Raw genomic sequence first — 20,058 nt, forward strand, 5'->3', positions numbered from 1 at the left:
TAGTCTCGAAGAGATCACTGCCACCTGCTGTTGTAGTTGCACAGCTGGTAAGTGTACAACCTCTGAATAAATTTCCATCTGCACACCTTTGCTCCTGTCAGTTTTGAGCAAGTGCCCATCCTTCAGACTTCCAGAGACCTAATGCTTGGGAGGAATAAGCTTAATTCCTTCTAGCTGTGAGACTGAGTGGAGAAGGGCTCCAGTGGGAGACACTCACTCCCATGTTACAAACAGTAACATGTTCTCAAACAGCTGCAAATCTTCAGTCTACAGGTCAAATAGCCCGTCAGGCAGTTGATTTCTGTCTGACCTCCTTGTGGGGCACACTTGGAACCCTTTTCTGTAGGTGGTGAGAACTGCTGCTACAGGTTACCGATTGCCATTCCAGGCCAGAGACAGAATAGAAAAATACAGGAGCACAAGAGTCCAAACAAAAACAGGTCTGGGGGTCTGCCTGGCCATGGGTAAAGACAGGTCTGACAGAGCAGTTCAGGAGGTCATCCAGGCTATGGGACCAGACTCAGGGGCTGAAACCCACCATGGAGATGAAACAATTCATAGGGCCAGTCGGGCGGCCTACGGTGAATGTGAAACAGATCAGGGAGACAGCTGCTGGCAAAGGCGATGCAGTTCAGGGCTCTGGCCACAGGACCAGTGGCGAAAGCAAAGCAGCTCCGGAGGCTGGCTGCAGGGAAGGGGCAGAGACAAAGATGGTCTGGAGGTCAGCTGTGGCAGACGTGGCAGAACCACTCTGGTGACTTGGCTGGAGGCCAGCGTCAGCAAGGAGGTCTCTCTAGGGGCTGATGTAGACATGGGGGATGGAACACCTCAGACACAAGTGCTGCTGTTGACTGGGATGACTCAAAAGACTGAAGTAGTGCTGGGCACATGGCCGTGTCCTTCGATGAATGGGGCCATTCTGCAGGGCACACAGTTGTCTCTACTGATGACTGGGGTTGTTTAGGAGGGCCCACTGCTGCTCCCAGAGGCTGAAGTTTCAGCTGGGCCTCGGCCACCCCCACCCACAGAACAGGTACAGGTGCAAGAGCAGACTGGTCCTTGGCTGCTCCCACCCGTAGAACGGGTAGAGGTGCAGAAGTGGCCTGTGCTCTGCACACCCTGACCCAGAGAAAAGGAACGGGTGCAGGGACAGGCTGGACAGTGCACAGTTTGAACTGGTGCCAGCGGAACCACCTCCTGATCAACGCTGCTAAAACCTATTAGCTGGTGGTAGATTTCCACAGGCGCAGGCCCACCACACTGGCACTGGTGAACATCCAGGGAGTGGACATTGAGATAGTGGACTCTTATAAGTACCTGGGTGTTCACCTGAACAATAAACTGGACTGGACTCACAACACTGATGCACTTTACAGGAAGGGTCAGAGCAGACTCTACCTGCTGAGAAGGCTGAGGTCTTTTGGAGTGCAGGTGGCACTCCTGAAGACTGTCTATGACTCTGTAGTAGCATCGGCCATCTTCTATGCTTTAGTATGTTGGAGTAGCAGCTTATCTGCAGCTAAGAGGAAGCGGTTAGACAAGCTCATCAAGAAGGCCAGCTCTGTCCTAGGATGTCCTCTCGACCCAGTGCAGGTGGTGGGAGACAGAACGACCCTGACCAAAATAACTAGGGGTGGGACTCGATTAAAAAAATTAATCTAATTAATTAGGAGCTTTGTAATTAATTAATCGAAATTAATCTAATTTTAATCACATTTAAATATTTAACATGATAAATGTTAATTTAAGTTTGGTTGATGAATGTATCAATATACATAAGCTTAAACTTCAAAATTTTGTTTATTTTCCCACCAGTCTACTACACAGACCAATGAAGGGTGGAAGTGCTCCTGTGATAAGCAAACACCTGAAATTAAAGTTAAGCATCATAACTGGATAGTTTTATTCTACATTAATGTCTCACTTAATATAGTTGGAAATTAATCATTCGCTCAGCTGTATTCCTTGATGTTGAAATGTGTTATGCTTGTTTTGAATTAAAGACTTAAAATTAAACCACAAAAAGGAGAAAAAGTTCGTTCTCCGTTTAACCAGCTGTTTTTACACAGCTGTGCTTCACATTCACGGTTGCTAGGCGACATGAGCTACGCAGACGTGAGGGCAGGTGACGCTGATATGAAGGCTAGCCGCTCATTTCCGGCCTTTGCGGTCTTCGTGGGCTGTGAAGGACGTGGGCCGAGTCCTTCGAACAATGCGGCCGCTGAATTTTTGACATCGTGCGTCGATATAATCTGTATTCGTGCACTGAACTCGTGCACTGAGAAACGTTCCGGTGCAAAGTGCGATTAAAATGCGTTAAAATTTTTAATTCATTAATTTCCCCGTAATTAATTAATCGAAATTAACGCATTAAAGTCCCACCCCTAAAAATAACATCACTGATGGACAAGGTCTCCCACCCCATGCATGAAACTCTTACTGAACTGGAGAGCTCCTTCAGTGACAGACTGCTGCACCCTAAATGCACAAAGGAGCATTAACATAGATCCTTCCTCCCAGCAGCTGTAAGACTTTATAACCACCACTGCTCCCAACAAAAATAGAACCAATAGTATGTATATATTGTATAGTATATATTGTATAGTAATACATAGTATTTTGCTACTTCCTGTAGTTATAATCCTGTACAGTATATATTATTTTATTATTAGCAGTAGTAGTATTGTTAATCTTGTCCTGTTGTGTTTTGACATTTTTGTTGCTGTTACACGTAAATTTCCCCTTTGCAGGACAATAAAGGCTGTTTCTTCCTTTCAGGAGGGACTAGTTCACTAGCTTTAATAACAATCTTAAATGGAGGAACAGCAGGTGGACATACTCCTGGTTTAGTATACTCCTTACATACTAAACAATGTAAGGAGTCCAATAGTCAAGGTATGGCAGAAGCCAATCTTTGAAGCCTGGAAGTGACAGCCTCCTTGTATTCCTCACAGAGACCAGTTGCATAGAAATAGTGAGTGTTTGATCAGGATCATGGCTACCGTGACTACCACAGTACATTTGTTAGGTAATTTCTAATGGAATTAGAACAAAGGGGCATTATAAAAGAAACAGCAGGTATGTTGGTGAAAATTAAAAGTTTCTAAAAGCTTATATTAATGTTGCTGGAGTCCATTTCAATTATTAACTCTCTCAATCTTCTATGCAGCAATACTTCAGCCACCTCAGAGGATTTGTTCTGGAAGCTAGACACTCTACAAATGTTCGTGATGGACCTCCGCTGGCCAGAGCCGGAGTTTGCCAAGCATCTGGAGCAAAGACTCAAACTGATGGCCAGTGACATGATGGAGGCCTGCGTCAAAAGGTCAGACTGCAAAAACGCCACAGTTAGATCAGGGGATTGCTTGCTATATCTGTCAGATTTCAGTGAAAACATTCAAGTCATCTGAACTGAATGTACCCCAAGCATCCACTCTTCACACTTCATAGTAAATAGAAAATATGATACGTGATATGAAATATTTAGATATATATGGAGCCCATAACATCAAAGTTCAGATATCTTAAGAGGATGTTGTCGTACAGCATGCAGTCACAATAAATGTGTTATTCTCAGTGAAAAAAGATGGGGAATTTGATGGGACTTGAAAAACAAAGCTCATGGTGACTATATCCAGGTGTGAAAGTAGTTTTAAATTATTGCCGGTACTATGACAAACACACACACACACACACATATATATATTAGTGGTGGGACTTTAACGCGTTAATTTTGATTAATTAATTATCGGGAAAGTAACGAATAAAAATTTAACGCATTTTAATCGCACTTTGCACCGGAACGTTTCTCAGTGCACGAGTTCCCGGCATACAGATTATATCGACGTCAAAAATTCAGCGGCCGCATCGTTCGAAGGACCCGGCCCACGTCCTTCGCCTGGACGTCCTCATGTAGCGTAAATGAAATCTCTGGTCCTAAGCAGTGTTTTTGAGCTGTGCTGTGTTGTGGAAATTGAGCAGAATAACATGAAGCACAATTAGTTAATCTCTATTTGCTTTTAATTGAGAGAGTTTGTAACAAGCAGACCGACATTAAACGTAGCGGTGAACGTTTTAACCTGTTAACTGGCCGAACCAAAATCACCTGAAAAAACTTCGCCCTCTGGGTATTATTGGCTCTGGAAAACCCACGTCGTTGCCTGTTAACTGGCAGTGTCCTGTCCTCCGGGATGTAGTGCATTTTATATGAGGCTAGACCCTCCCATTTTGAATGACACCTGATTCGGCCAATCATATTAAGAAACAGGTTTTCCAGAGCCAATAATAACCAAGGGGTCACGTAGCATTTCGGTTGATGTTGGTGCAGACAATTACATGATTGGCCGAACGAGGTGTCAATCAAAATAGGAGGGTCTAGCCTGCCATATAAAATGCACTGTATCCGTCCCGTAAGCGGAACGGATGCAGTGCATTTTTTGTGGCTGTCCTCGATCTCTGAGGGGAGAGAAGCTAGAGATTTGAGGCAACAGCATAGCACGAACCAGGGCCGGCGGTAGCATAGGACAAGGGTGGGCTCAGCCCACCCAAATCTGATTCTTGCCCACCCAATAAAAATCTCCCATACCGCCTGCAGGCAGCGAATAGTACTCCCATCAAGCTACGCCTACAATAGTTTTTATTTTCCACACTTTGACTTTCTCACCGCTTTCGACACGCGTTCGTGGTTCGAGACCAGCTAGTTTGCGGGGCCGGAATTGAACCCGTTTTTCGGCTGAGCACCGAGTGTTTCGGCGGTGGAAAACCCGCCTCGTGGTTCAAACTACGGCACGGGCTCCGGAACCCTGTTGGTGGGAAAGAGGCCTGATTCAGGGCTGCACCCCCTCGTTTCGTGCTTTTCCTTAATCTGGGTCACACTCTAATTTCCATGTTGATATTTTTACTTATTTTTACCATGAGCATGTATCGCGTCTATCAGTATCCCCAACAGCTCCCGTCCCGCTGCTGCCCGTACTGAAATATCTCCCCCTGAGCGGGTGACCTGCTCCGTCTCCTCCTCTGTCCGATCAGCAGACAATCTGCTGACTAGTTTCTCTGCATGTAATAACACAAGCACCCCTGATGCTAGTCCTACTCTAGCCACATCCCCAGACCCAAAGCAGGTCCTTCCTCTGGCCGTTTCAGCGCCAGGTCCTACCGTTGCTGACCTGAATAGCACTGTGCCCACACCAGGGTTATTATAGTTAACGAAAACGAACGAAATAACAAAAACTAAAATTGAAAAAACATTGTCGTTAACTGAAATAAATAAAGGCTACAATTAAAAGGAAAAAACGATAACTAACTAAAACTGTATTGTGAGTTTAAAAAACTAACTAAAACTAACTGAAATTATTGTGGATTGATCATTTTTCCGCTCTCCGAGTTTAAGCTGGGAGCGCCGTCGGGCAGCTGTGTGCGTGCGTGTGCACGAGAAAGTCCACGCTGCCGCAACGCTGTGATGAACCTGTTCAGTCCTTGTGCGTTTCCGTCTACTTTATCAGTGAGAGAATAACAATCAGGAATAATAATCAAAGCATCAGTATAAGGACTCACAACTATCAGCAAATTCCTGGAGGGAGACTGCTGTCGGAATGGACGTGAGGAAATATGAAGGAAGTGGAAAAACAGGGACAAATATGTTTGCAGCCAAAAAACTGAACACAAAGAGCGAGGACCAAAAAAAAGTCACCGCAGCACACGACCACAAGGTAATTAACACACACAACACACACAGCTACACAAGCATAAATGCGGACATGATCGAGGTCGGACACTTGCATAGGTTGTGTACAGAGGCCGCAAAGACCCTGCAAGTCTAATCAGCGAGCATCTAACAAAGCTAACAGAAGCACCTTCGGGTGGTGAGAACATCAGGATGCAGCTGGATTTGACCTTTGACTCCTTCAAAGAGTTTGTTTTTATCAAACACCACATGTAGGTGTTGTTAATCTACTGCACTGACACTGGAGTTTATTGTAGAAGTTATTGAGTTTGGGAGTTCATATTTTTCTTTGTTTCCCTGTTGATGTTCATGTGTGTCCTAATTATTACACATTTAGCATGTAGTGCTGCTGTCTTGTGAACTGTTGGTTGTTGAATATATTTCTTTATGGTATCTTTGTCACTTTTGTGCATTGAATCTTGCACCTGACAAAGTGTGAAAATACTAAAACTAATACTGAAACTAACGAAACTAAACTAAAACTAAGCATTAAACCTAAAATAAAAACTAATAAAAAACAAGCAAAACCCCTCTGAAAACTAATTAAAACTAACTGAATTAGAGAAAAAAAAGTAAAAACTAACTAAAACTAAACAATAATGTAAAAATCCAAAACTATTATAACCCTGGCCCACACAGCCAGTGCTAGCTAACCATCATGCCTTCGCCAATACGTTCCGCTCATTCAGCCCGGTGTGGTACCGCACTAGACCTCGGCTGGAATACTCTGTGGCTTTAGGACACATGTTTCTGCTTCCCGAATGAATTTGTCACAAAGTTGCCCAAAAAAAAAGAAAATAAATCAAAAAATAAAACAACTTTGGGTGCTTTTATAACTCAGTGGGTTGAGCAAGTGACCTATATGTCAAGAGGCTTCTGCAGGACCCTGGCTTCAGTTTCACCCTGGGCCATTTACCGCATGTCATTTCCTCTGCTCTGTATCCCTCATTTTCTGTCTGCTCTACTGTCCTGTGAAAATGAGTAAAGGCCAAAAAGTAAATGTTAAAACAATTGATTCATATGTTGCCAGTAAATACTGTCCCTCAAATTTCAGTTTCTACCTTCTCTGTGTTAATTGGATTCTTTAAAAAAAAATTGTGCAAAACATTAACCATATATATGACTGTAGCAAGCTAATTTCTTACTTAAAAATATAAAACCTTTTAAAAAGTATTTTCTTTCAGTCTATCATAAAATGAATAATTTAAATTGCTTAAAATAATTTAAATTATGTTTAAATTATTTTATTCCTATGCTGTGTTTTATTGCAAAAACAAACAAACAAAAAAATCCCCACAAATGTGTTGTTGTTTTGTGGAAAAGGCTAACAGAGTTCTTTTTGTGTTTTGTCCTGTAGAACAAAATCTGCATTTGATGCCAAAATGCAGAAAGTGAGCAAGTCAACAGACTTCCGGTTGCCGCTCTCCGTCTGCACCATGTTCAACGTGCTGATTGGTGCCAAAAAGCAGTGCCCCAAACTCTGTGTGTTGAACTGCAGTCAGGAGGTAAACTATTTATAGTTTTATCTCTTTATGGTTAACCTTGAAATTCTTACCCAATAAGAAAAGGGGTTATTATTGGCAATACTATAATAAATATATTGTTAACATTAGAAAATCTCTAAAAAAAAAATAACAATTTCACCCATTTAACATTTTTTGTTTCCTACTGTGCTTTTCATTCAAAACAAATATAATAATAATTTACAGAGAAACAAATATGGTGTAAAAAAAAAGATACTATCTGATTTAAAACATGTTATTTTTTTATTGAGGAAAACACCTCCAGTAGTTTTATTGTTCCATTAGCAACCGCACACTTTTTGATATTATAATTTAATATCTTGAATGGAGACTTCAGTCAAAAAAAAATCCCTGAGCATGTTATATCAGTCCACTTGAGAGAGACAAATTGATTATATGAAGTCCTTGAATTCTGGGTTTCCACATGCAACAAATGTCAGTCTGCCATCAAATGTTTCATTCAGTTTTTTCAGGATTCTTCAGCACTGAACCTCAGTCAGCCTTAAAACTAATATCTAAATAACCTTGATGAAGGAATAAAACATTCTCAGGAGTTTTTAAAAGGAAGAAATTCTTCAAAACTTTTCTTCTGCTTGCTGGTTTTTACATATTTTGTTTTTGAAGCCAACAATGGTTGAAACATTATGACCCAAAGAGATTGAATAACATGGTAATGTTGGGTTTTATGATTCAGAAGTGTTGCAAATTCTCAAAATTACTTACTCAAAATCTTTTATTAAGTGTTACAATAGAACGTATGAATAATGTTGGGCAACATGACTTTTAAGATGAAATGGTTGCTTAAAGGTAAACCTAGAATAGAAATGAAAATAAAAAGTTATACCTTAACATATTAGGGCAAGACATAATCAGACATAATTACCTTTGTAAAAAGAAATCCATGACTTTTTGTACAATATTTCCCAATATTTTGGCTATACAGTAATTAATAATTAACTGTCCAACCCCTCGTAAAGAAACAAAACCCTAATGACCTCAATAACTATAGGCCCATATCAAAGTTATTTTTCCTTGGTAAGATTTAAAAAAATAAAAAAGCTCCCAGTTCTTCTCTCATTTGAATACTTTTAACATATTTGACAAATTTTAGTTTGAGAGTATAAGCATAAGACATAAGACTTATGTAGAGGCGTGCTCTTTCCATGCTCTTTATTCCAGCTTTCCTGTCTTTTCTCCAATGTCCAATATCAATAAAGGCTAAAAAGACCCCCCAAAATTTTGTTTATATTGTATCAAATCCTGGATTTGAATGATTTGAATTGAATAATACTTTATTGTCCCGCATGGGAAATTTGTCTTGGATAAACAGTGTTACACAGCTACAATTCACATAATAAAAACAGAGAATATACAAAGTAATAATAAAAGTTCATCTCTAACAACACTCAAATGTATGTCGGTTTGGCTCCGGGCCGAGTCTTTATTCAATAATACAACAGATGTTGGGAGGAATGAGAGCTTGTAGCACTTTGTTTTACAGCTACATGCTCTGTAATGTCTCCCTGAAGGTAACAGCTCGTATTCTGTAAAAAGGATATGGTATAAATCCTTAACAATCCTATAAGCCTGTTGTACAACAGTTGTTTCATACTTTGATTGGAGAGACTGGTACTCATTATTTCCAACAATTTTCATGACAATTTTTATGAGTTTCTTAATTCTCGATTTTTGCTTTACTGTAAGGCTGCCATCCCATATCTGATCAAGCTTTCCAGTACAGCGTGATAAAAAGTACCCATAACCTTGGAACTCAAACCAAACAATCTTAAGATTATATATAAACGATGGACATAAATTGATGCACAGTTAAATTAAACATGACTGTAGCACTATCTTGCTACCACCCAGTTCGACACAGTTCATGTGATTCAGTTTGTTTGTTTATTTTCATATGTTGGCACAGCTTATAGCATTTGTCTTTATGGACGTTGCCCAGACTTGCTGAGTCCAGCAGTGTTGCAGCATACACCACACACTCTGATCTCAGCACTGTACTGCGTAAAAGAGAAGACACATGATTAAGATGATAGCTGACAGCTGTGCCGTCCAGCCTCTCCTTGCACTGCCCCTGAATCAAATTGGCTAAAGCCATCTGTGCCCCCACCCTGTGGGTCACCTTGAACTTGAGTAGTTGTAACACTAGACACCAGCAGATGATGTGGGCACTGGCATCCTTCATGCGATGGAGCCACTGTAATGGGGTATGGTCTGAACAGAGGCTGAATGAGCTTCCTAGGAGGTAATAGCAGAGCGTTGACTTCCCACTAAATGGCCAGGCTCACTGCAGTGGTGTGACAAGTCTCCCACTCGAACAACTTACTGCTGATATATACCCCCCTCACCTGCTAGGCCAAAATGGCCCCCCAACCCTCTGCTTGAGGCATTGGTCTTCAGCTTAAAAGGGAGGAAGAAGTTAGGAGTGTGAAGCAGCAGTTCCCCACAAAGAGCCTGTTTCACCCAATCAAACAACACCTATCACTGCCCCATCCACTGGACCAAATCTGAGACAGCCTTTTGGATAAGGTTGATCAGGCTACTAGTCATCTTCACAAAGGTAGGGATGAACCTGCAGTAGTATTCAGCCAGCCCCCAGAACTGCCTCACCTCTTTTCTGCTCTTGAGATATGGGCATTAAGCAATGCTGTTGTTTTCTTGACCTGAGGCTATATCTGCCCACCTTCCAGTTGGCATCCTATATACTGTACTTCTCTCCATCCAACCACATTTCTTTGGGTTGTCTGTGAGCCCCAGTGTCATGAAAAAATGAGCAGTACCAGAAATTCATTGACCTGGGACATAGGATAAGCCTAAAACTGTGAGACCTCATTTACCTTGCAGTAGTCTACAAGAACCATAGTTCTTTACAAACAGAACTATGGGACTACACCATGCACTGTGAGACTATTTTATTACTCCCATCTCCAGCATCGCAGCCAATTCTTTCTGAACTGCTTGTCTTTTGTGTTCAGGTGAACCCACCATCACCTGATCGAATCTCAGTGTGGTGCTGTAGGAATGTGGTGTGGCTTGGCAGAGGGGATAACACATCTGCTAATCGCTATTGCAATGTTGCCACATCTCTTCTCTGGGCTTGTGTGAAAGGGTTGTCACAAACGAGTGATGTGGGAATGGTTGAATTTGGTACCTCAGACCCCAACTCATCTCTGTCTTTTACCAAGCTCACCAGAGAAACAAGCTTTGCCTTCCTCCATGTGTTTAGGAGGTCAAGGTAGTATGTTTGTGTGGCTCCACCCCTGTGACTATCTCATAATCAACGTCACTCACTCACCATGTGACCACAAAGGGTCCTTGCCACTAGTAGCTTTAAGCTGGAAGAAGGGAGCAATGCAAGCACTTTTGCTCCCAGTGTAAATGGTCTGAGTCTTGCTCCTCTCTTGTACAGGCATTGCTGACGTTCCAGGACCTGGAGTAAATTCTCCTGTGACAGCCTTCCCAGTGTGTGAAGCTTTACTCTGAGGTCCAGGACCTATTGAATTTCATTGTTACTCAGGCGTGGACACTCCTCTCAGTTTTCTTTAAGCAGGTCCAATACCCCCCGTGGCTACCTGCCAATCAGCAGTTCAAAGGGAGAAAATCCTATGGACACGTGGGGCACCTCCCACACTGCAAACAACAGAGGGTCTAACCATTTAGAGAGACACAGAATAATCTGTCTGTCCATGTGGCACAGAGATTACAATCAATCAATTACAGATACAGTGCTTCTGAGCTCAGCTTGTTATGTGTATAAAGCACACCTGTCTACAGAATCAGTTTCTTCCATTCCAACCTTTCCACCACCATGGCCAAAGAATTGTCAAATAACATCAGGGACAAGATTGTAGATCTGTTGGAATGGGCTACAAGACTATCAGCAGGAAGCTTGGTGAGAATGTGACAATTCTTGGTATAAACATAAATGCTGAGTATGACCCAAAGAATACAATCCCTTCAGTCAAGCACAGAGGTGGAAATATTATGCTTTGGGTCTATTTTTCTGCTAAGGGTATAGGATGACTTCGCCACATTGAGGGTCCAATGGATGGGGCCATGTACCATAAAATCTTGGACCAGAACCTCTTTCCCTCAGCTAGACCACAGCTCTGAATTAATGCCAATAATTTTTTAGACTCTTTCTCTTCGATTGATCTTTCTGAGTTAACTTCTGTAGTTACTCCCTCCAAGCCATCTACACATTCAAGATGGGAGTAATTAAACTGTAACTTAAAAAAACATCACTCGACCCGGCTGTCTTAGATAATTATAGACCAATCTTGAACTTTCCTTTTATCTCAAAAATTCTTGAAACTGCAGTTGGTTTATTTGAGTTTCAGGATTCAGAAATCATTGTGACACAAAATTTGCTTCTAGAAACACATAAACAGTTTTTGAAGGCTCTTTTCCAATTTGGGAGTTTAAAAAAAGGGATTAGAGTTAATTTATACCTACTTTTCTGGCTGTTATGTTAAATATGTTCTGAAAAGGCTGCATCAAAGGTGGGTGAGTTTAAGGCAAGCAATCTGAATGTTATATGGCTTAATCTGCTTGATATATATGTGTTGAATCCATTGAATGTTGTGAATCAGTAACTTGTGAATTAAAAAGTTAAAAAATAAGAAAATATTGGCTTACTATGCTTGCTTTCTTTTCTTTGTCTTATCCCTCATGTCCATGTGTCCATCTCATCATTGTTTGACTATCAGATTGACAAACAGTGGGTAAGTTCATCCATCTCCTCATTACCTTTCCTTTCCCCAACCCTTCCCATTTCCTGTCATGGTCTTGGGCCGGTGGCCCAGTGTTTTGAGTTTCTTTTGTGTAGCTTTCTTTTGTTGTACTTTTCAAGTTTTCAGTGTCAGTTCTGTGTCTCTGTTCCCTTGAGTCACTTCCTGTTTTATTTTGACAGTCTCGTGTTCCCTGTGTTTTATGTTTAGTTTTGCCTCCCTTTTGTCATTAGGTTCATTTGGTTCACCTGTCGTCCCCTGTTGTTTCCACTCTCCCTGATTTCCTTGTGTGTATTTAAGCCCTTAGTTTTTTTCTGTTCTTTGTTGCGTCGTCGTCATTGTTTCCCCCAGTGTTCCCCTCTTAGCTGTGAGTTTTGCTTTTGCTTTCTCCCAGGCTTCCGGTTGTTTTTGGCCTTGGTTGAGATTTTGTATTTTGTAGTATTCGAGTTTGGAAATAAAGCAGTTTTAGTTAAGTTGTGGTTGAGTCCTGCATTTGGATCCACCCCTCCCAGCTCACAGCCCCCACCGTGACATTTCCTCGTTAGGGAATCTAAATGAATTTCAATATATTTTAGAGAATAACACATAAATGTCCATTTTAGCTTCCTTTGCACCCAGTAAGAGCTGAGTTAAAGTGATTTATGTGATCAAGCTTCTTGGAAGGCTACACTAGTGCAACAACTTGAATTTTCCAAAACAGAGGGTGGATAATGTGATGATGGCATGATTCACAGAAAGACACACACAAAAATCCCCACATTAACTGGATATACACCATACAGAAATAAATGCTCTGATATCAACATCAAAGATGGTTGAGTTTAAGGCAAGATAAATGTGATGAATTTGAGGTGAATTGGCCCTTTAAGTTGCTTGTAGGTGCTGTGAGTGATACTTTCTGAACTCTGACTCATGACCAGGACCCAGAAAGGTATTGAAGACATGTTATCTGAATTGAATCCAAACTAGCTGTGTCATGAATTTTCTGTTCCAAGTTTAAAAGTTTGCCGATCTCCATCAAAGTTTTCAGACATTACTGCAGCCCTCAGTGCCAATTTCTGCCATTTTCGGAAAAAAAAAATGATGAGAGCAGTTTGACTGGAAAGTAAGCACACAGTGTGAAAAGTCTATTCTTGACAGTTAATCCACACGAGAAACTTCTCTGCTTGATTAACCAGTTCTACCTTTACAAAGCCCTTGAAATTGCTAATCAGTCTGCTGTGGTTTAGTTGCTGAGGTCATTTAAATGGCATAGAGGGGGGTCATGTTAAAAATTTGACCTAATTCAGATCTTAACCAACTCGCAAGGCTGAAGTAGCAGCAGTGGTTGCAGCTCAACAGGCAAATAAATGTTTTTAAAAGCAATAATTGTTCTTTTCAGTTTTTGCTTCACATATGGCAAAGACCACACAATTTCTTCTCCTCCTCTCTGCTTTTTTTAAGGCAGGCATTGTAGGAAAAAGAAAGGATAAAGCAGCAGTGTTAATTGAGGTAAGAAGAGGAAAAAAGAAAAGCTCTCAAGATCTGCTAGGAAGATTCGGAGCACTAAAAGAGCTGCCATTTTGCAGACTTTTGGAAGGAGGAAAAAATTGGCGACGACCTCTCTGGACCCACAGTTTGTCAGCGATCTGTGTGCTTTGTTGATTGAAATTTTTAATTTGGGTGTTCTTTAGACAGCCAGTGAAAGGGTATTGTCGCCAAGAGATGAACTTCCCTGCTGCTACTGCCATTCAGTGCTCAGCCCTAGCCTTTTTTTTTTTTATTTCTCTCCCCTTCCTTCAAGGGAAAATGGTGCCATGAATATTTTTTTTCATAGGGGGGCCAAACAAGACACGAAATGGTGGATTAATTGAATCTTGTGTGAGCCTTTGGTCCTCGCAGCTGGACCGGTGCTTTAGAGGAATACAAGGCTGCTCTAATTGTAGGGAGACACACAAAAAGTATCCTTCAAATTCCATCGCTTTTCCTGCACAGATGGGAATGTTATTCAGCTGCATAATGCATCCTATTAGCTGCTTAACGCAGCAGTGTTAGACGGAGGGGAAGATTTTCCACGCCTCACTGCATTGGGAAGGGGTGCGTGTGTGAGGATTTGATGTTCATACCGAATGTTGTAGGTTTTTATTTCTGTCTTTTACAACACAGACAATACTGTTCTGTATCAGGGCAGGGAGGAGTCGGCTTTAACCTTTGTGTTCTGTTAGTTTTTTGAAAATACCAAAATATCACTTTATGTCTCCTTCCACCCCCACAGCAACAGTACCACTCCAAAATTGATGTTCTGATTGATGAGGCATTAAAAGAAATTATTTCATCCCTCGTCTCAAAGGTAAATCTCAATTTGTCTTTATTCAAATCCTCACTCTTTTTACACTTTATTATTTTGTAATTCTCAAAAATATTTCAGCATCCCTTTTTTATATGGTGGAGGGGAGAGGGATCAAACCATACTCCTTTTGAAAACCCAGATTTTAGCATTCGTGTACTTTTTCTTTTTTTCCTTTGATTTATTAATCTCGTGCTTTATTTTTTATGAATTTTTGTACAGAAATGTGAATTTTATTGTACAGAAATAAAAATATTCCAAGAATCTTGATAGAAGATTAAATAATGACTTGCTGCACCAGACTCAAGAAAGTTACTAGAAACTTAATTTTAGAAGTGTTGTTATTTTCCCCACCCCCTGCAGTTTTCCGCTGTTTTAGACGGTGTCCTGTCCAAGCTCTCAAGATACGATGAAGGGACATTCTTCTCTTCAATCCTCTCTTTCACAGTGAGTACCCATGTTTCCTGGAAGCAGGGTGTGCTTCACTGTTATTTCACTGCTTACCCACGCAACCTGTTATTTGCTGGAAACCAGATCTTTGCAGCTGAACTTCAGCATTCTTCTTCTTGTATTTTTCCCCTTCTTACCTCTTACCCCCTTTGCCAGTGTGAGTCTGTTTGCTTGCTATTTTATTATGCACAGGGAGCATAATAAAATGCAAACCCATATTTGTGTCTCAGTTCACACTGAGGCAGTCAAAGTATTGGCCAGAAAATAAAGCAACTTGGAAATGCAAACTGGCTGCTGTTTGCATTGAGCCTCATTTATTTGATTATTGCATTTTTTCTGTTTAAGTTTGTCACACACTGTTAAATATGTGAAAGACAAAGAGCACCGGAACTAATATCAAGTGGTTAATGAGCTGCTGCAGTGAGGCAAACGAGACAAGGTATATGACTGTGCACAAAGTATGGAAGTGATGAGTCCTTAACACTGGATTTGACACATTCTAGAATTAGATCTTAGAAAGATGAGGTTATTTTCTAAAGTGATGAACAACTCAAGTTAACAAAATAGAATTAGTCAGTAATTTTGATTTTTACACCTTTCCATCTGGTTGATATGAACTCTGGGAGCTTTTTAAACATCCACTGGGATTTAAAAGACTTAGTGTTAAAAATTATTTCCCCCAAATTTATCTAATTTCAAACCAAGTAAAATACAAATACAACAAAAAATAAATTATATTCTCATTTTTACTAGGTTTAGTTTCTAATTAAATGTTTTTGACACTTATACACAAACAATATTGAATTGTGACTTGTTATGGAAAATGTTACTTAGTCTTCATTTACTATTTATATACTTTATATTTATCATCCATAAAAATGCTCCACTCAATAACTAAACAGTCAGTCTCATAGTAAATAAACTGAACTGATAGGGGTGTTAACAAAAATTTTGGGGGTGGGGCGGGGCTCACAGTTCAGTTCATTATTGTTACAGGAAAAAAAAGAAAAACATAAAGGGGTACAATTTCCATAGTTAGAAGTTATTTAATGAAGAATACAGAAGTTCACTGAAAGGTCACTGGTTACTGATTTTTGTATAATGCATGTAGGTACTGAAACACCAGATTTGAGAACATCCTGCACTGAATCACAGATATATGAGATTTAGAACAGTACAAGCTTAAGCTGCGGTATCTCCCTCTATCCTATACTTCCTTTTCAGCTCCTTCCTCCCCTGAAATTATAATGTAACCTCTACCCTGGCCTTCTGGTCTTTTGTCTTCTGGTAACCTGACACCGTTAAGCCTCTCTTGGCATAAAAGGCACTTTACTTCACACCTGGTCACAAATACATGAACTGTTCATTCTCCACTGTCTACTTTTCCTTCGTTTCACTTTATTTTCATTCTTTAAATACCTGTCTGCCTCATCATTTTATACATGTATTTCTATTCAGCATAAGATATTTGTGACTGATGCTTTCTTTTTCCAAATACAATTTTTTTTTCAGTTCAAACTTGAGAGTTCTAGAGAATACCAACATGTTTTTTTTTCTAGGATTATAAAAAAAGAAATAATGAGCTGTTAGCCTGGTTGTATTTGTAATCGTATCATCAAATCTGCTGCCATATGTTCTGGACACTTGGGTGAAGAGAGGAGCTGAACTGCCAACTGATTACCAACTGGTGGTGAGTTGGATCAGGTAGTGAGGGATGATGCTGGACAGGTCTGGTGTATCTAAACTGTGAGGGTGCTCTGGAAATGTCTGGCAGATGCCCCCAGTCCACGAGATCTTAAAAAATCCCTCCTCTGGCAGAACAATGACAGCATTGCGAGGGAGGCTAAGGACATTGAGTCCAAATGGACCATGTTCTGCACCTCCGTTGTTGAGGCAGCTGCTCAGAGCTGTGGCTGCAAGCAGGTTGGTGCCTGTCGTGGTGGTAATCCCCAAACCAGATGATGGTCACCGGAGATGAAAGGAGCCATCAAGCTGATAGGAATATCAAAGACCTACCTTAATCCCAGATAGGGGGAGGAGAGCAGAAAGAGTGAGGTGTGCAGCCATTTGGGAGGGGCTCAGGGTAGAGCCGTTGCTCCTCCACATCGAAAGGAACCAGTTGAGGTGGTTTGGGCATCTGACTAGGATGCTTCCTGGGCACCTCTTGGGTGAGGTGTTCCAGGCATATCCTATCAGGATGAGGCCCCAGGGCAGACCACAGACACTGAAGAAATTATGTCTCTTGGATGGCCTGGGAATGCCTTTGGGTCCCCCCGGATGAGCTGTTAGAGGTGGCTGGGGTGAGGGAGGCCTGGGCTTCTCTGTTTAGGCTGCTGCCCCCACAACCTGGCCTCGGGTGGATGGATGGATTAATGGATGGATGGATGGATATGCCAGTGTGTCCATCAACTCTAGAGGGTTAAGTTTCTCGGGGTCTTCTTCATAAGTGAGAGGAGAACGGAGTGCAAGATTGACAGATGGATTAGGGCCACAGTTGCAGTGACACAGATGCTGTACTTGTCAGTCATGGTGAACCGAGAGCTACAGTAAACGTAAAAGCCAACCTGTCAATTTACTGGTCAAGCTATGTCCCTACCCTCACCTATGGTAACAAGCTTTGAGTAGTGACCGAAAGCTTTGAGTAGTGACTAAAAGAACAAGATTGCATTTAAAAGTTTCCTAAATTATGATGAAATTGTTCGACTGTGAATCTCATTCTGAATAATATAGTCTCTCAAATCATTTCAATATTATTTTTTAGCCACCACCTGGTTTACAAGTATAGTTTTTACTTGTCTTCTTGGCCTTAGCAGTGAATTCTAAAAATCAGACCGAACTTAAACATTTCAGTAAAGAGCCTTTTTTGCATGTGCTAAAATATTATGTTACAGTGTACCAATACTGTATATTTTTTTCCGGACTGACTCACACATGTTTACCAGGAAGTGGTCATGTCTGTATATTCGAGATGCCAGTGACTGACTCATGCTCATATCAAACATATGCACACTAGCAGAGCAGACACAAACATTGGAAGAGTGATCATCTTCACTAACACAGTGCAGTCCTCAAAATATTTCTGGAGCCCAAAATGTAACATAATTACACAATTTAAGAAAGCATATAAACTAACTCTTGATAGTTTTGGTGGGTTGAACATGTAATTACAGTACAATTTTCCTGATTTAAGACCGACTTCTACCAGCAGCAAAAAAAATGTAGATTCCTGATACTCAATATGTCTCTGATTAATCAGAATTTTTAAAAGTCAGTTTAAGGCTACTATATTTCTGTGAGTTAAGCAGAAGCATCTTTGACAGTGTGCAACTTGATAGTATAATGTAGATAATTAAAAGAAAATTTACATTATACTATCTATGTTTGCACTGGCTTTCAAACAGATAACTAGATACGGAATGTTAATCCTTCAAAATGGTTAAATCTAAAGTTTTTAGCCTGCTAAGCATTTCAGCCCTTGGGTGCGGTTTTATATGCTTGACTGATTTCCTGTCTGAGTAGTTATGGTTTTCAGAGGACTGAAAATTTATGGATCTCACAGTCACAATCTCAGCCCAGTTGGTTACCTCTAGGGGCTTTTGGACCATCAGAAAAACACCAAATCAATTACTCATTTTTTAGATGGATGATATTTCATTCAATTTCATTTTTTAATTCAGTTTTATTTATATAGCACCAAATCACATCAACAGTCACCTCAAGGTGCTTTATATTGTAAGGTAAAGAGCCTATAATATTTAAGAGAAAACCCCAACAATCAATTCTGACAAAACGTATATGAGTCTGGAATGAGAACAGGTAAGCCCACTTTCTCAAATTGTCATCAATCATCAATCAGTAGCAATGTTGTCATCCAGATCCTGTAGATGTTCTCTCTGTTTTTATAGTATGGACTAAAACTGAAATCAAGAAATACCACAGAGATGTAAAAACTTTTTTGAAATATATCTGCATCAATGTGGGCATGACCTCAAAGTGTCTGCTTGTACACACAAGAGACTACTCATTTGACAAGATATTTGATCTGCCACACTCACCTCTCCAATCACTCCAGTCGATTATGAGGATTGTCAGTCACTGGGCCTGAGTCTTCAGGATGACTATAACACTGTATTTCCTTCTTTTCGTCACACACACCACAGTCCGCCTGCAGCCATGTGTAAACTCACCATGTTTTTTTTCTCTTTGGAAAATCACTTAAGTAATTTATCGTGTAAGTAGTGGCCAATTAATTTTCTGTCAGGCAACAACTTGATGAATGAACTAATTATGTTAGCTCTGCTACTCGGGTGTCTGTGTGGGCAAGTATCTTTAAAAAACATTGATTTATGCTTCATCTGCATGGACCAAAGCAGACACTGACAATTCACAAAATTAATGTCAAACACAACTTTGCATAAGTGGAAAGCATCATTTGAGAGAACAGTGTGGCCTTGCCTGTACAAGCAAATCAATTTGTCTATGTCTTCTTCAAGGATGTCTTCTTGGTTTAGGCTGAACAAAAGTGCCAGCTGTGTTTTCTGTTCCAGAGCTGCCTCTTTGCTTGTAAATTCACAAAGCCCTTTTGAGGCTCTTGAAGTTTGTGACATGATTTAAAGACTTTTATGTTATCTCTGATGAAATATTACAGTCCAAATATTGAGACCATCTCCAACCTGCCTTTTGACTTTAAAGTGAAGCCAAAAGGTTTTTGGCTGTTTTGAGGTTCTATTTCCTTGTTTTTCCTACATGCTGTATCAGAACAACAACTCCCCTCCCAGGGCTAATGTGTGCCGGCTCAGAAAAAAAATGGATGTGAAAGATGTCAAGGCAATTACAATAGGCATTACAGTTGTAATCTCTTATGACAGCAGAGAGTGTGAATGAACAGAGCTTTGCCCACTTCTCCTGCCCTTTGCTTCTCCCTGCCACACAAACAACCGCTTCTCTGGCAGCTAATGTTTCCTCCTGTGTAACAGCTTCGGCAGTTTTTTGTTACTCCACACAGAGATGGTAAATTATTTCTTTCTTTTTTTTACTATGGAAGCAGCAGGCAATGTTGAGCATCTGTTCCCTGTGTCGAGTGTAAACCATTGCTAGCCTTTGCTAAAACAAATATAGAGTGGTGTCAGTGGGGGAAATGATATTATTAAATCATACCTCACACTATGCATTCAGCTCTGAACCTACTTTATGCTTATAATTTTTTAAATTTACACACTATAATTTTAACAGAATACAGTGAACCCTCATTTATCGCGGGGGTTACGTTCCAAAAATAACCCGCGATAGGCG

General features: G+C 40.6%; 1 protein-coding gene across 7 annotated transcripts in view; it reads left to right on the plus strand.

Annotated features, from left to right (window-relative positions):
• cadps2 (Ca++-dependent secretion activator 2) overlaps window positions 1-20,058 on the plus strand; it is a 280,333-nt gene that overhangs the window by 203,364 nt on the left and 56,911 nt on the right. For all 7 annotated transcript variants that reach the window (XM_030730944.1, XM_030730939.1, XM_030730942.1 and 4 more), the window contains 4 exons: window positions 3,170-3,325; window positions 7,080-7,227; window positions 14,245-14,319; window positions 14,680-14,767. In XM_030730944.1, the coding sequence (XP_030586804.1) occupies window positions 3,170-3,325; window positions 7,080-7,227; window positions 14,245-14,319; window positions 14,680-14,767 (467 nt within the window). The remainder of the gene's footprint in view (window positions 1-3,169; window positions 3,326-7,079; window positions 7,228-14,244; window positions 14,320-14,679; window positions 14,768-20,058) is intronic.

This window comes from Archocentrus centrarchus, chromosome 6 (genome assembly GCF_007364275.1).
Source record: "Archocentrus centrarchus isolate MPI-CPG fArcCen1 chromosome 6, fArcCen1, whole genome shotgun sequence".
NCBI classification, from domain to species: domain Eukaryota; kingdom Metazoa; phylum Chordata; class Actinopteri; order Cichliformes; family Cichlidae; genus Archocentrus; species Archocentrus centrarchus.